At 38.4% G+C, this 16,718-nt stretch overlaps 2 protein-coding genes across 2 annotated transcripts; both read left to right on the top strand.

Moving 5' to 3' along the window:
* The first annotated feature begins 884 nt into the window (after positions 1 to 884).
* Positions 885 to 1,148, top strand: KRTAP7-1 (keratin associated protein 7-1). The gene is given in 1 exon segment (XM_019922366.2): positions 885 to 1,148. A coding segment is annotated over 1 exon segment (264 nt).
* Positions 1,149 to 16,076: 14,928 nt separating this feature from the next.
* On the top strand, positions 16,077 to 16,340 carry KRTAP8-1 (keratin associated protein 8-1). Its single transcript, XM_004330429.2, has one exon. The coding sequence runs from the start codon at positions 16,077 to 16,079 to the stop codon at positions 16,338 to 16,340; it is 264 nt and encodes an 87-aa protein (XP_004330477.2).
* Positions 16,341 to 16,718: the final 378 nt, after the last annotated feature.

Below are 16,718 nucleotides of genomic sequence, written 5' to 3'. Positions count from 1 at the left end.
GTGTGGCAACTCCACAACAAGACAGCTTGGCAATGTTCAAGATGATTTACAACCAAAGATTGTATGTTCTCCATGGAAAAAAAAAGACATGTTAACAAGGATAATGCTCATAAATGAAATACATGAAAATTACTACTATGTTATCCATAGCTATCCTATTATTTAGTGTTCTTACAGCCTCTGTAAAAAAGACTTGCTCTGCTGGATTTCTGTAGCAATGCTTTAAAAATTAAAAATAATTGAGATGAAATTCACATAACATAAAATGAGCCAGTTTTTTTTTTTAAATGAGCCAGTTTTAAAGTGAACAATTCAGTGGTATTTAGTACATCACAATGTTTTGCAACTACCATCTCTAGTTCCAAATATTGTTCTTTACTCCAAAAAAACCTCCATACCCATTAAACAGTTGGTATACCAATGCTTTTGAATGACATATGGAGAGAATTTCAAGAAGCTGTAGAAGTGTTTACATGGTTGCCAAAGCTTTTTTTAGTTTAGCTATATCAATTGGGAGGAGTTTATAATCAGAGGATTTAAAGAGTCTCACATGATGCAATCAGAACATGGGTTAAACCATGGAACACCGATGAAAAGAATTCAATTGTGTGTCAAGGATGGCCGCTGGCTTTGAAGATATGACACATTCCTTTGCAGATAGAAAAGCCAACAAAAATGTGAGCAGTGAGTCTGTGGGTTCCTTTATATGCATTTTATTAACAATAATAGAATTATCTATGCAAATTTATCATAAGATGTCTAGGCAAGCATGTCATGCCCACCAGCTTGAGGTATAAAAGGCCCTGTGCAGGACAAGAACTTCATTCATTCTTGGGTAACTTGCTCTTTGCAATCTATCCAAATCCTTCTCAACTCCTGCCACCATGACTCATTACTTCTGCTGTGGAAGCTACTTCCCAGGTAATCCTTGCTAAGCAACCGATTTCCACAGGACCTTCAGAGCCACACTCCTGAACTGCGTCATGCCCCTGGGCTCTCCCCTGAACTACGGTTATGGATGAAATGGCTACAGCTCCCTGGGCTACTGCTTTGGTGGTAGCAACATTAGCAACCTAGGCTATGGTTATGGTGGCAGCTTTTGCCGGCCATGGGACTCTGGCTCTGGCTTTGGCTACAGCACTTACTGATGGACCATGGCTGCAGATGACTACAGGACTCTTCGATCATTACTCTGCACAGAACAACCTGAAAAACAAAGTCTGTCTTCCTGCTTCCAGCTATGCTTGAGAGATACATCTTCCATCTTCCCGCTGACTTCTTGCTGAAATCCTGGTCTTTGATGATGCTGAACAAGTCACCCAGGCATAAAATGCTGAACTGGTACTCATCTACAGCTAAAGCAAGATATATTTTTCCAATATACCTGAATTTTTACTAGTGAAGCAGGCAGTTTGTCTCTTATGATTGCTCTGCCCATGTATCATTAATCTCTACATCAACATCAATGCATTACAATTAGGTGTGAGTAGGAAGGGGTTTTGCTGTTCATCTCAATAAATCAAATTCATTTAGCACAAATATTTTTGTTCTGGTTGTTTATTTTATGATTTTTTTTGTTTGTTTTGTTTTTTGTACTCATCAACCACTTTCAACCTGTAATGGTGAACTTCAATCAAATCTTATTCTGATTTCAGACTGTACAGCAAGATAGGGTGATGCCTAATAATTTTGTCCCTTTATGTTGAGATTTCAATTTTTAAAAATTCCCTAAAAAAGTTCTAAATTTAATCCAAATACAGATGACCCTTGAACAATGCGGGGGTTAATCCATGTATAGTTTATGTTCAGCCCTCTGTAGCTGAGGTTCCCTCTGACTCTGTGGATTCAACCAACTGTGGATTGTGTAGTACTATAGTATTTACTATTAAAAAATATCCACATATAAGTGGACCTTTGAAGTTCAAACCCACTCTGTTCAAGAGTCAACTGTATAGTCTGTATACCGCAGTTGTCAGTGTTTCTCTATGCTGATTATAAACAGGAATATTTCTTAGTTGTTGAATGTTAAAAAACATTTCTTTCCTCCTTTCATTAGTGACACAATTCCATTTTGTTTTATCCCCTTTTCCTGCTGTTTATAGAACTCAGTCCTAGAGAGATTTGAACCCCATAAACTGTTGGAAAAAGTTCACTAAATGGACTGAGTTATGGCATTCTGTTTTTAAGACATTCTAAGATTTGGTCAGTAAAGGGAAGCTGACAGCTAAAATCACATAGTATTTTTTTCCCTTTTTGATTGATGGGTTTTATTTTTCCTACCTTCTTCACCTCTGATTATATGTATAGCTGTATTTAAAATGAAGCATTTGTTCTTTGGAGTGATAGTTGCCATCAGAAGCACTTGAAATGATATGTGGTCTGCACTTAGAAAATGCTTCTTATCTTCTTTCCTGAGAAACCTCTGCTCTGTTTGAATGAAAGCTCATGCATTCATGTATCAAGTATTTATTGCACCCCTGTCTGTGTCAGAGAAGATGCTCAATAACTGTTCATTGATTTGTTGAATCTCTGCTTTATGGGTGCAAAATATTGTAGAGTCCAATATAAACTTCATTTATGTATGAAGTTATTGGGCTCTGGTCACTGTGTTAAAACTTGAGGTGCTGTAAAAACCTGCAGCAGTCTCTGGCCTGAGACACTGAGTATCTTCAAGAGATACTCATTCAAAAGACACTCACCAAGTAGATACAACACCAAGCATTGTCCTAAAATTTGGGGACAGAGAGATAAATAAAACACAATTCTGACCCTTAAGAGTTAAATATACTTTATTCAATATTTATGGGAAATTTAATAGTCTCCTATTTTATGCCAATTAACGTGTTATAAATGATTATCCACTCATTTCCTTCCAAGGACCCAAAATATGAGACAGCCTATAAGATATATATATATATAGCTTGATTTGGGTTTATCCAACTTTCCTCATGATTAGATTCATGTTTAGCATTTTTTGGTAGAAATGCCATAGAAGTGACACTGTATCCTTTTCATTGCATTGTATCAAGAGACACTTTATGTTGGTTCATGTAAATTTGGTTGGTGGTTACCTTGATCACTTGATGAAAGTAGTGTCCTTCACGTTTCTTCACTGCACATTTGCTATTTCTCCCTTTGTAATTAATAATTAATTTGTGTCGATACTTTGACACTATGTAAATATTTATTCTATTCCTTATCAAGCTTTCACCCACTATTTAAGGATCCATTCACAATTTTCTAATTCCTTCTATATTTATTATTTGGCATTCTATGTAAGAAATTTCTCTTCTCCCCACTTATTGTTTGTGTGCTTATTTAATAGTATCAATATCTATATCAATATGGGCTTGAGGATTCTTATTTTACTCAATGTGTTACCATCCATATCATTATTATTAATTTTGATGCTCAAATTGTCCCAGATTTGGAGAGTGGGGACATCTTCATGCTGGCTCCTTTGTCCTTCAGAAATGGCTCCCAGTGCTATTTGATCAATGTCTTCCTTTCTGGCTCAACAAGATATTCCAGGATTATCTTGAACTTTTCTCCTTCAGTCATGGAAGCACTAGATCCCTTAGGTGAAGACCGGTATTTAGAAACTATGATATAGGTGTTAAGTGTACTTATTGCTATGGTATCATTGCTACATATGCTAATTTCTATCCTCTCATATGTTATAACAGTCATTGCTATGATTGTCAGTCATTCTTTCAGATTTAATAATGACACACTGATGAGCTGCACTGGATCTCTGGGTATGGGGGAAAAGTTCACTGACAGGCAGAATTCACTTTAGGGTTAAGAGAGGGGTGGCTGACCTTTAGGCTGGATGAGGTCCTCAAATGCCAGTGTGTAAAGATCTAAAGTTTTGCTCTAAAGTTCAAGTGACAACACAAGTTGCCCTAGTACCCCACCCTGTTCTTCAATGAGATTTTCATTTAACCACATTATCTCTGTTTCAGCCCCAATCCTGGTATTTTTCTTAGTGTTCTGAGGCCCAGTCCTCCCTGGGAATTTGAAGGGAAGATCAGCTTACTGTTGCTTGTAGTCCCCTCCTCTCATAGTTTCTCCTTCTTTCTGTTTTCCCTTCATCTCCTTTCCATCATCCAGACCTTTAGTTAATCTCCCCTCAACTGATGTTGTCCCTACAATTCTCTCTGTCATTGTTGGCTTCCAGCCTTTGCTATAATTTAATGGGTCCTAGGGAAGGGGAAGGAAAAAAATCTGTATGGTTGGTCCACCTGTCATCTTGAACCTAACATAAATACCTTAATGAGGGACAAGAAGGGATTAAGTACAACAAAAACTTATCTCTTTTTCTCCTGTAGTAATTACGTAACAGATACAAAAATAGATAATTTTAATAAAACAATAACAGGCTTTTTGAGGCAGATTTCATTATCTACTATATTACTGAAGAGGAAACCAGTGTCGAAAAGTTTAATTTGTTTGAGGCTGCATCACTCATTTGTAAAGAAAATGTCAAGCTATAGCTAGCCAAGGGGATTGAATCTGCACCCCCTGCACTGGAAGGCGAAGTCCCAACCACTGGACTGCCAGTGAAGTCCCTAATGCACTTCTTATGCCATAAATAACTGTACCTAAATGTACATATTGATTAACAGTTTACAGAATACATCCATAGAATTTTATTTAATTCTGACAATTGTCTTGGGAAATAGGTATCATTAGTAATTTGATGGAAATTAAGTAATTTTCCCAAGTGAGTAAATATTTACCAACTGGGAAAGCTGAGCCTTGAGCCAGGGTATCAAGCTGAGGTCTTCTGATTCCTTCCAAGCACATTATCCTACCACTGATAACAGAGGCAAAACATTCATTATGTGCTTACTGATTTGACCCTAAATGAGGTTATGAAGGTCCTCTAGTATTTCATAAGCTTGCCAAATAATCTTAATAATTATTAGGCTTCATTTTTTACTTTGGTACCAAGTCCTTAGGTTTTCCCATCTCACTATCTCTACAAAATGGTGGCAGATCTTCACTCCTAATTTCTGTCTCCATTCATACCGTTATCGTTTCTTGCCTGGATTAATACACCTGCTGCCTATCCGGTCTGCCAGGCAATCTCCAAACCATCTTCCATACCACAGATGAAATCATCTCTCAAAATGCCAATCTAATAACATGACTTTCTTTCACAAACTCTGGTTATTTTGTGGTTACTTACTGATTTCAGGATAAAGATCAGTTTCAGGATAAAGATCAATTAGTGGCTCATAAGAACACCGATTTCTCTAGTCTCATTTCCTACTTTGTTATAACATGCTTCCCTTTCTCCTGCAATGGTTCTTTGCTGTCTTCTAACCTCTTCTTCATCCAGTGAACTCCTATGGAGCTTTCAGAAGGCCTTCCTCTACCCCAGGGGTCCTCCCTTGTTCCAACTGAAAAGCTCCACCTCTGTTTAATATGGCAGTGCTCACACTACTCTCTGCCCACCAACCAAGACCACCTGGAACACATCGTAGTCAAACAAAGTTGGGCTTATTACTTACTGTGATGATGGAGATCATGCACATGAGAAACTCTAGGATGTCTCAATAAGAGGGTTAGGAGGGACTTGTCCTAGGATTTGGGCTTGAAGGAGTTGACTTTGGAGAGGATTAAAGGAGGCAGTGGTCTCTTCTGGATTGGGTACCGTCTGTAAAAACTTTCCACAAAGTTAGTGGTTTAAAACAACACAAATTTACTCTTACAATTTTGGAGGTCAGAAGTTCAAAAGTCAAGGTATTGGTAGGGCTGTATTCATTATGGATGATTTCACTTCCTTGACTTTTCCAGATTCAAGATGCTGCCCCACTTCCTTGGTTTGTGTCTCCTTCCTTCACCTTCAAAGACAGTAGCATAGCATCTTCAAATCTCTCTCCCTGATCTGACTCTGACCCTCCTACCTTCCTCTTTCACTTTAAGGATCATTTTGATTACATTGGGCCCACCCCAATAATCCAGAATAATCTCTCTACCTCTAGGCTTGTGGATTAGCAACCTCAAAGCCCTTTTGCCATGTAATATAACATATTAACAGGCTCTGGAATTAGGATGGCGACATCTTTGGGGGACCATTAGTCCACTTCCCAGAGGTAACATCAGGAAACAGACCTAATTTCTATGATTGAGTATTTTAACAACTTTTACTGAGGAAGTGGAACAAAACTAAAGTTGTCATTGGTAAAAAAGCAGTAGGCACTGAAGGTGAGGTTTAGTCATTTTTGTGGTTTGTACAGTGTTCTTGTTTTCATCTGTTCTCTGGTATGGCTACAGAGTGGCCTTGTTTTTGTCTCTCTCCATCATTGTCACAGAGTGATGACCTTGTCTGATTTGATGTTCTGAAGATTCTGTGCGTGGGAATCAGGGAACGCTCTGGTTTACCATTTGTGTTCTCAGGGCTGCTGTTTATCTTTCTCACCATCATTAATTGGCAGGTCTGATTCCCTCACTGTAGCCTACATGCTGTAAGGTTTTTGAGGACAAGCACCATGCTTTATTCAATGTTCCATCACCAGTGCTGTATCTCAGACACTTGATAACTATTTGTTGAATTAATATAATTATTTAAAGCCATAGAGGAAAAAGCCTACTCCCTTGTTACTTAAAATATGGTCTGCAGACAAGAAATATGGGCATCACCTGGGAGCTTGTTCAAATTGCACAATCTCAGGCCTTCCTCTTCCAAATTATACTCTGCACATTGACAAGATCCTCAGGTGATTTGTGTGCACATACAATTAGAGTACTGGCCCAAGTCCTGTTGATTCTTATCCCAAAATAAGTAGAGAAGGAGACATATCTCATTGTTGATGTTTAAAGTGTTGATGAAATGGTGTTAACATTTTCAGCAAAAAAGGAAAGGATAAAAAATTATTTTCCTATACTTTTGTTCAATTATTTATTGCTATTTACAGAAAAACTAGTTCATGTTTTTTCATTTCTATTGAGAATAGAAAAAAAAAACACTTAAAATTATAGCAGGAGAGCTTTCTATTAGATAAATGGAAATATTTCTTGCTTCTAAGGCCTGCCAGGCAGAGACCACTTAGAATGTTCTATGACTCCTGAGTATGTTGATTACGGTTGTCTCTAAAAATACCGTTATTCCTCAGACACCAATTCCTTTTCAATTCCTTGACTTGCCTCTGAGGCTCCTGACATTATCTTTGACAATGATATTTGCATTGCAGTGTTCTGTTCCATTTTCTTCCCTTTCCAATCATCCTCCTCTTTAATAATCTGCTTTATGCCTCAAATTATTTCCATTTTGACGCTTCAATGTCCTACGCAGTTGGTTGCAATGACAGAATTTTCAACACTTTCCTAATGAACAGTCTTAATTTTTTTTTTTTTTTTTGCAGTATGCGGGCCTCTCACTGTTGTGGTCTTTCCCGTTGTGGAGCACAGGCTCTGGATGCGCAGGCTCAGCGACCATGGCTCACGGGCCCAGCCGCTCCGCGGCACGTGGGATCCTCCTGGACTGGGGCATGAACCCGCGTCCCCCGCATTGGCAGGCAGACTCTCAACCACTGCGCCACCCGGGAAGCCCTTTAAATTTTAAGATAAAGAAATCTTTGGGACACAGGTCCTAATTTTTTAAATTTAAATTTATTTGTTTTTATATTTAGTTTTTGGTCAGCAAAGACTTTGAAGAAATGATGCTTTTAGTAGATTGAACTTGCCATCATGTTTTGTTTGGCTGCGATAGGAAACACTATTTTCAAGGTCATCAGAAGAACAGCATCTCAGGCCTTCCAAAGGGTAGCTAACAAGCAAGTTGAAATGTCATGCTTCTACTCATCAGCAAGTCTGTCTTAGCACCAAGGTAGCACAAAAGACCATAATTTCTCATACTTGATCCTTTTCACTAACTCAGCTTGCTGGTTGGTTCTGTGCTTTAATTTTATACACATTTCCAGTTTCTGGCTCTAACTCTCTCTTTGTGTCACAAGTAGTAGACCTCAGCTCCTCCATTTTGCATCAGCAGGAGTAGAGGGTAGATGCTAAACAGGACCTTCAGATCCCACTAGTGACTAAAAGCTTGCAGCAAAAAATGTACTTTCCTTGGAATTTCTTTTTCATATTGATTCTGAAACACATGTGAAATGCTTCTGACTAGAGTCAGTGGGCCTATTATGCATCCAGGCATTGTTGTGATGTCACATTATTTTTTAAGAAAACCACATAGGTTCTACATCAAATAGCAAGCTTTGTTAATTAGTTGCTTGCTCTGATAATTAACTAAGTAGCCTCACAATGTGGCTTAGCTCCAAAAGTGCTGAGATAGCAAGGCATTGAAATTGTGTCTCAAGTTAGTCCCAAGTCTTGGTAAGCAAGTTCTGGCCCATGTCATGTGACACTTTTGGGGTATGTTGCATGGCAATCATATTTAACTGCATGTGATCTTGACTTTAGACCCGGGTTTTTGACTTCGGCTTTGTTGACATTTTGGCTGGATAGTTTTTTGTTGCTGGGGGGAGGGGAGCGTTCAGTGCATTGCAGAATGTTTGGTAGCATCCCTGGCAAAGCAGCATCTCACCAGTCATGACAAGGAAAATTGTCTCTAGTCATTGCCAAGTCCCCTGGGGAGCAAAGTTGTCCATGATAATAAGTTACATAAACTCTGTTTATTAATCCTGGCTAAGAAGGTGTCTCCTTTTTCTCCTTCACCATTTTACACTCATCCCATTTTAAGTTATGTGTTTTGTTAAAGAGGACACATTTTCAGATGGCTAACCATTGAACAGTACAAATTTCTCAAGGAGTGACCAAAGCACTTTATTTATTTATTTTTTGGCTGTGCCACATGGCTTGTGGGATCTTGGTTCCCTGACCAATTATCTAACCCAGCCTATGGCAGTGAAAGCACTGAGTCCTAACCACTGGACTGCCAGGGAATTCCTTCAAAGCATGTTATTGGAATCACTTGGGCTGCTTATTTAAAATACAGATTTCTCGGCCCCAGCACAGACCCAGGCAATCAGAATCTACAGGAACAGAGCTCAGAAAATATGTATATTAAACAAGTATCCAAGGAGATTCTTGCACAGACTAAACTTTGAAACTATTGTGGTGGGATGTCTTGTAGAGGTTTCAACATTTCTCTTCTGCAATTCTGTCACTGCATTTTGTATTTTAAAATGATGGCAGCTGGGAGCTCGTGAGTGTGTCTCAGCAGGAGTGTGTAACACAGTGAACAAAAGTACTCTATATAGTTGCATGCTTAATTGACCAAATACAATGGGAGAGGGTTGAATTGTAATCTTAGCTTATCAGTAATTTTGATGTTAGGATCATTCAATGGCTAAGATGGTGAGTCCCAGGGTGTCAACTTACCTCCTGTTTCAGTTGAAAGACTTGGGACCCAGGCAAGTGATATGCATAAATTCTTACAGCAAGTCAGTGGCCAAATTTGACTTGGAATATTCATTCACTCACTCATTTATTTAACTGATATTCATTGAAAACCTACATCATGCCCAGTAGTGAGCTAGGCACTGAGGAATCAGGGCTGATTAAAGACGTCAGTTTTGCTCTCCTTGAAACAAGCATGTTGCTGAGGCAGGTATCAATCACACAAATAAAGGTTAAAGAACTACAAGTAGGAGGGAGATGGTGGCCACTATGATAGTGTAGGTGGACTTTGGCTACTCAGGGACGTCAGAAAGGCCTCCCAAGGGAAGTGATTGAACTAGTATCTGAAGGTTGATGGGATTTGAGGAGGACAGAGGAGGGAAGATAATTCCATGTAGAACAAACAGAAAGTGGCAAAACACATGATATATTTGAAGATCTAAGATAGTCAATGATGTCTAATCAGAGTGAGTTGGGGGCTTTTAGGTCAGATTAAAGATTTAAAAAAATCTAAAAAGCAATGGGATGCTATCGAATTTTTTTTAATTATTATTATTTTTTGGCTGTGTTGGGTCTTTGTTGCTGTGCACAGGCTTTTCTCTAGTTGCTGAGAGCAGGGGCTACTCTTTGTGGTGGTGCGTGGGCTTCTCATTGTGGTGGCTTCTTGTTGTAGATCATGCGCTCCAGGCACGTGAGCTTCAGCAGCTGCGGCACTCGGGCTCAGTACTGTGGCACGCAGGCCCTAGAGCATGGGGTCTTCAGTAGTTACAGCGCGTGGGCTCAGTAGTTGCGGCATGCAGTCTCTAGGGCACATGGTCCTCCGTAGTTGTGGTGTGTGGGCTCAGTAGTCGTGGCTCGCAGGCTTGGTTGCTACACAGCATATGGGATCTTCCCAGACAAGGGATTGAACCCTTGTTCTCTGCGTTGGCAGGTGGATTCTTAACCACTGAGCCACCAGGGAAGTCCTGAAATATTTTTAATGTTTGTTTTGTGTGTGTGTGTGTGTTTGTATTGTAACCAGATCTACATTTTGTAAACACTTTGGCAATGGGAAGCAGTGTGTAAGGAGGGAAACTGTGAACTTGATTAGTTTTTCAGTCACCATAGCAGTGTTGGTACATAAAGCTTGAAGTAGGTAGTGTGCCCGGCTGAATAAGTTGTCCACTCTGAATTTCTGCAACCCATGAAAATGTTACCTTACATGGTAAACGAGACTTGGCAGAAGTGATTAAGTTAAAGATTTTCATATGGGGAGAGTATTTTGTATTATCCAGGTGGCCCAATGTAATCACAAGGGTTCTTATAAGAGGTGGGCAGGAGGGTCAGAGTCAGTAGTAAGAGACGAGACCATAGAAGTGAGAGATTGGAGTGATGAAAGGAAGTGGTCACTGGCCAAAGAATGCAGGCCACCTACAGAAGCTGAAAAAGGCCAGAAAACAGGTTCTCCCCTCAGAGCTTTCAGACGGAACTGGCCATGCCAACACTTTAATTTCAGACTTCTGACTCTTGGAACTTGTGATAATAAATTTGTGTCTTTTTTAGTCACCAAGTTTGTGGTAATTTGTAGCATTAGGAAACAATAAGAAATAGAGTAGTGAAGTGGACATTGATAGAAATTAATGGATCTAAGAGAGTGTTAGAAGGTAAAAGTGACAGCACTTTGTGACAGATTGTATTTGCAAATGCAGGGGAGGGGGTGTCAAGGGTGACTCCTAGGTGTCGAGATTCTTATTATTCAGATGGTATCACCTCACTGCGTGGGTGTAAATCTTAATTTCATACCCAAAACCAGATGCAATTTCTGAATATGAGGCCCTAGACAACAATAATTAAATTTTGTATGCAAGTTAGTAAATTACCTGAAAGGAAGTCATATTTTGAGGGTCTCAGTATCTGATTACCAGATAATAGTAACCCAAAGGCATTAGGAGGATTTTAAATCAAGGGTCTAAGCAAGCATCCTCCTTGGGATAACTTTACATTCTGGAAGCGTGAATATTTTCTTTATTTTCTTCTTGCAGCAATGATTAGATGTCTCTACTGGCTATTTTATTATCTCTAATTGTCCCAAATATCTTACAGAGCCTTCCAATTGGAGGACCTCAACACTGAATTACAGGTGTGCCAGAATGTTGCTAATCTTAATCCCCCAGCTGATCTGGACAGGACCTGGGGTTCCAGAGCTCCCAGGATGGCTGTCTCTTCCCAGTGAGTCTTGTCAGATTATCCCACTGTATCCTAAAGATGTGTATGTACTTTGATGCCATAAGGGGAGAATGATTGAGAAGCACTGCCCTTTGGTATTCCTTCTCACAGTGTCTTCCACGGATGTCTTGCGTCAGAATTCCTGGTAGAGATATGATCCTGATAGATGGTTGTTAACCCACTTGTTAAATCTACCTCCCTAACAATTCTTAAATTCATCCCCTTGCTAATACTGTCACCTAGTTAGTGAAGTGGCTTTTGTGTAACTGATTATCAATCTCAGTGACTATTCCTCCTCCTTCTTCTAGGTTGCCAGAACCTGCTTCACATGATACAGGCAGAAAGTGCCCAATACACACTTTTCTAGCTTCCCTTGTAGTTCAACCCTGGGATATGATTCAATTCTGGACAATGGGACATAAAAGAAATCCATTGGAAGACAAATATGAAATGAATTCCTGCTCATTGCACAATGAAAAGGAGCTTTGAGAGAAGTCCTTTTTTTTTACTCCTCTATTTTTAGATGTTGATGTGAACGAATCTGAAGCATTGACCTGCTGCAGTGATTCTGCAGCCATGAGTAGATAGAGAATCACACCTCTGAACCCTGACGTTGTCAAGTCCTGGAGCAACCTGGAATTTCTTATGTTCTCATTTTCCATTATTTGTGAAAAATAAACTCTTTTCATTTAGCAACTTTCAGCTCATTTTGTTTTTTGTTTTTGTTTTGTTTTTTTTGGTTACTTGTAGCCAAAATAATCCCTAAAGTATACAATTTTAAACCTGGTTTTCATACCTCCAGGGTTTCCCACTTCTAATTCATCCTCCACCCTGTCAGGGTAGTGATCTCTCTAAAATGCAGAACTGATTATGCCAACCCTAGCTTAGTGTACGAGTGGCTCCCTTTTCCTCCACAAAACGCACAGTCTCATATGTCCCCTGACTGTCTCTCCAGCTCCAACTTCCACTAATTCTTCTGTCACATGCAAGGCTACGGCCCCATTGAATTATCAATGTCTCTTGGAAGGCATTGTACTATATAACACTGTTAAGACTTTGCTTCAAACACTTCTTTCTGGAATATCCTCTAAATCCACTATCTTCCTAACTGATGTCCATTTTCAAGACCCAGTTCAAATATATACCCCTTTCATAATGAAGCTTTCCATGGACATTACCCCCTACATCACGTAGAGTTGTCCACTCTCTGTTTCACCCCCTGAAGTCTACAAGAGGGCAGTGTGGACTTCCAGGGTAGAACATATAACATTGCATTTTCATTTATTTATCTTTTTCCATTTAATTACCATTTCCAATTTGTCTTTAGATTTCTAGCACCTAACAACATGCCTGGAATATAGGAGATGCTCAATAAATATTTGTAAGAATAAATGAAAAGAATGAAATATAATTTTTATATTATAGAGTAACACTGATGTATATTCTAAAATTCATTTAAAACATTCCCTTGTAATTTCTCTCTCATTTTTAATGAATTATAATATCTTGAAGCTGGAAACTTTATATCTGAAGCTGAAAAGACAAGAACTGTTTTATTGTGCACACTGGAATTGACTCTATTTCTATGATCTGTACACAACACATTCTTGCTCCATTGTAGAAAATCAAATTTTCCCTATCTTTATCCATGTCACATTTTATTTGAAATCAAAGAAATATGAAAGAAGAAATCAGATTATTTATTAAATAACATCTTAACATTGTTATTAAAAGATAAAGGGTCATGAACTTTATCTAAACCAATAAATACCCAACAATGATTAGTTCAATACCATGTCATTTCATATGTGAGAATATAATATTTTTCTGTTTTTCAAACCTCCATGTCACATGACCCTAGTTTCTTGAGAAACTCACAAAAGTAAGACATTTTAACAGCAATTGGTTTAGCCCGCTGTTGCTTTCCACCTGGGGTTCCCTACAATCACACTTCCCCTCAGGTTGGAAGGCATTAGAGAGACCACGGACCTTTCTGGGATCTAGCTAAGGAGAAGTTGAATTTGGATATGGGAGATAGATTTATGTGGTTTGCAGTTACTTCTGTGTCTAATTAGGCTAGCCATCCATGTATGGTGATGGCTTCCAAGAATTCTCTCCCATCTACTCTACCAATTCACCCAGAATTTGTGACATGAATGTGCAGGACCAGAATCACATCTCAGTATGTATTAGCCCCATGGCATCCAGTGTAGAATGAGTAGTGGAGGAAAAAATTCAAAATGGTGGAGCCCAAAGCTTGTCTATGGAAAAATATTATAGAAGCGTGTCAGGCAGTTATGTAGTAAGAACATTTTTTCAAAAGTTTATAATATTTGTGACTTTTATTAGTGTTTAAATTTGTGATTTATCATTTTAACAAATGTTTATTTTTGTACTGAATTTTATACTTTTATGTTTACTGTTTTTCATCAAGAGGCTTCTCAACATTGTATAAACTTCAGGCTCTACAACACCTGCATCTAGATAAACCTATACTATAATAAAGCTTTCATAGACCCAGTGTAAAATTAAGCTAGCTACCTATTTTGTTTTTAAATAACTTGATAAATCATGTATTTCCCTAAAATTTTCTTGTGTTATGATTTTCTGCAGAATTTCTAGAGAAAATTAAGAATGTTCTTTGTAAATACGACTTAAGTTTTTAAAAAGACAACATATTTTAATTTTTATTCACCATTACTACTCAGATACAGAGTTGGGTATTGTGCCCTGCAGGGCAAAGCTAGCATATTGTTTGATTGGGTAGGCAAGTGAGAGGGGGAATTTATTTAAACAGAGCATCATAACTGAATTTTAACATTAACTCAATCTTTTTTCTTTCCATTGTATGATGCTATTTTTTTTCAATTTTTCTTTTTTCAAATATTACCAGTTTTTTTCTTTATGGAGCAGGGCAATGTGATGACGGCAGAAATAAGACATAAATTATTCTATGATTTTTAGAGAAGGATCTGCTGTTGAATGCCTTTATATTTTGTGAGTGAAGCTAATTGTAATTTCCTGGTCTTATTTAGCTATAAGTCACATGAAGTGTTTGAATTTTAAATGCTGAATCACCCTAGGTGGCCATACAGCTTTGTTCATGAGCAAGGATGCCGCAAGAACACAGTGTATTTTCAAAAATACCTCTGTTATAATTAACCAATTAGTGGTTGAAACACTGTCACAGCTGTGCATTTTTCCAAGTGTCTCACCTTGTCCTTGGAGTCAGCCTGTGACCTCTATATGCCTCCAGAAATTTAGGTCTTAGCTGCTAGTAACAGGAAGGAAATTTACGTCTGAAATCTAAAGTAAAAATTTGGGGGCTAGTATGTCATATGTATCTGTTCTGTGCCTTTCTAAGAATGATTCCTTGCAGTTCTGTGTCTTTTTATTTCTGTGCCATATGTCCTCTTTTGCTGTATTTTCTGTAAATTTTCTCTTAAGTGCCATTCCAAGGAATATTAATGCAGGTATCTGAGAATAATTTTTTAAGTCTTGCATGACCCAAGATGGGTTTGATCAATCTTATTCCTCCTTTAATTCATATTTGAGGACTAAATTTCCATTTAGAGAGAGGAATGATTTTTTTTCCCAATCCTGGGGTGCATAATCATTCTAAAAATGAAATAACTTTGATTTAATATTGTCATCTGGCTCTTTACAAGATCATCACATTTGTTAGATAATCTGGTCTTATTAGATCTAATGGAAAAAAATAGTTTACATTTTAAGGTAAAATTTCCCATTAATATTTCTGTTTTTATCCTGTTATTATTTTCAACATTTACTTTGAAAAGCATATTAGACCAACAGATGATATTTGACAATTTATTTCTAGGATCAATCCACAAGCTCCATTTTTTTTTAATAATTACAAGATAATTAGTTCAGGCAGTGGTTTAGAAATGTGATGTTAAATATAGTTCAGGCAGGTACTATAATTAAAATTAAAATTTTATCCAGTTTTGTAAACAGGGTAGCTATAGATAAAGGCGAAAAAAGGAGTCTTTCCAATGAACTCTTTGGCATTTATCTTGCATACTGCAAAAAATTCTTTAATCAGGTGAATACTAAGAAATATCTCCATTTTGAGGCAGTCTTATTATGTATTTGTTATTTCATTTATTAATTTATTCAACACATATTTTTTGAATTCCAGCTGTGTGGTATGGACGTTCAAAGAGCAAGAGGACTGAATGACAGTTAACAACCTCAGAAAATTTCTTGGTATTGTAATGCCTGCTCGCAGACGCTTGTATCTAGGACCTACAAGACCCAGTGCTTTGAAGTCTCTGCAATGCGTATTTTAAATGAAGGGACACAATTTATTTGAAGGAATCCTGCCCCTGTGTTCTATCACATGAGAAATTTCTTAAGCAAGTGTAAAGATGTCTTAAGCAAGCAAAACAAACTAATGAGCTATTTGTGAAGCAAACAGGTGTCAATGAAAATGACCCCTTGTGTTTTTCACCACACCCCACAGCCAGGGTATATAAAGAAGGATGGAGAGAAGGGAATCCATCATACTGAGGAAACGCATTCTACTGCTATCTAGGCCCCCAACTCCAGACACCATGTGCTATAACAACTTCTCCAGCACTGTCTTCCCAGGATGCTACTGGGGCAGCTACAGCTACCCCCTGGGGTATAGTGTTGGCTGTGGCTACGTCAGCACCCACTCCCCAGTGGGCTATGGTTTTGGCTATGGCTACAATGGGTGTGGGGCTTTCGACTACAGAAGATTCTGGCCATCTGCTCTCTATTGATTTTCTGAAATACCTGAAGCATGGAACCTTCTCTCCCAAGGCTGAGAGGAATAATTCCAGGTCCTCATGTGCTCATCAACCTCCCAGTCACTGCTTTTCAGACCTAGCACCAGAGTCTCAAGGGAAGAAAATGAGAAGCCACTTGATGCCTCCAGCTGCCTTCCCTGGATGATGTTTGTGGGGACATTTGCAGACACTTGACACCCAAACATGTATTACTTTTGAATTTTTCACCAAGCTCATGATGTTTGTCATCATCAAGTTGTGGAAGTGTCTGTCAAATTCTCAATAAACTTGTCTTAACCATCATAATATTCCTACCTGAGAGGAGTTTTCTTTTTTGGTGGGTACATTCCTTTTTTGGTGGGTACATTTGGT

The sequence above is a fragment of the Tursiops truncatus genome, chromosome 4 (assembly GCF_011762595.2).
Source record: "Tursiops truncatus isolate mTurTru1 chromosome 4, mTurTru1.mat.Y, whole genome shotgun sequence".
In the NCBI taxonomy this organism is placed as follows: Eukaryota; Metazoa; Chordata; class Mammalia; order Artiodactyla; family Delphinidae; genus Tursiops; species Tursiops truncatus.
Note: the sequence above shows the minus strand (reverse complement) of the source record. Positions and strands in the feature narration are given on the sequence as shown.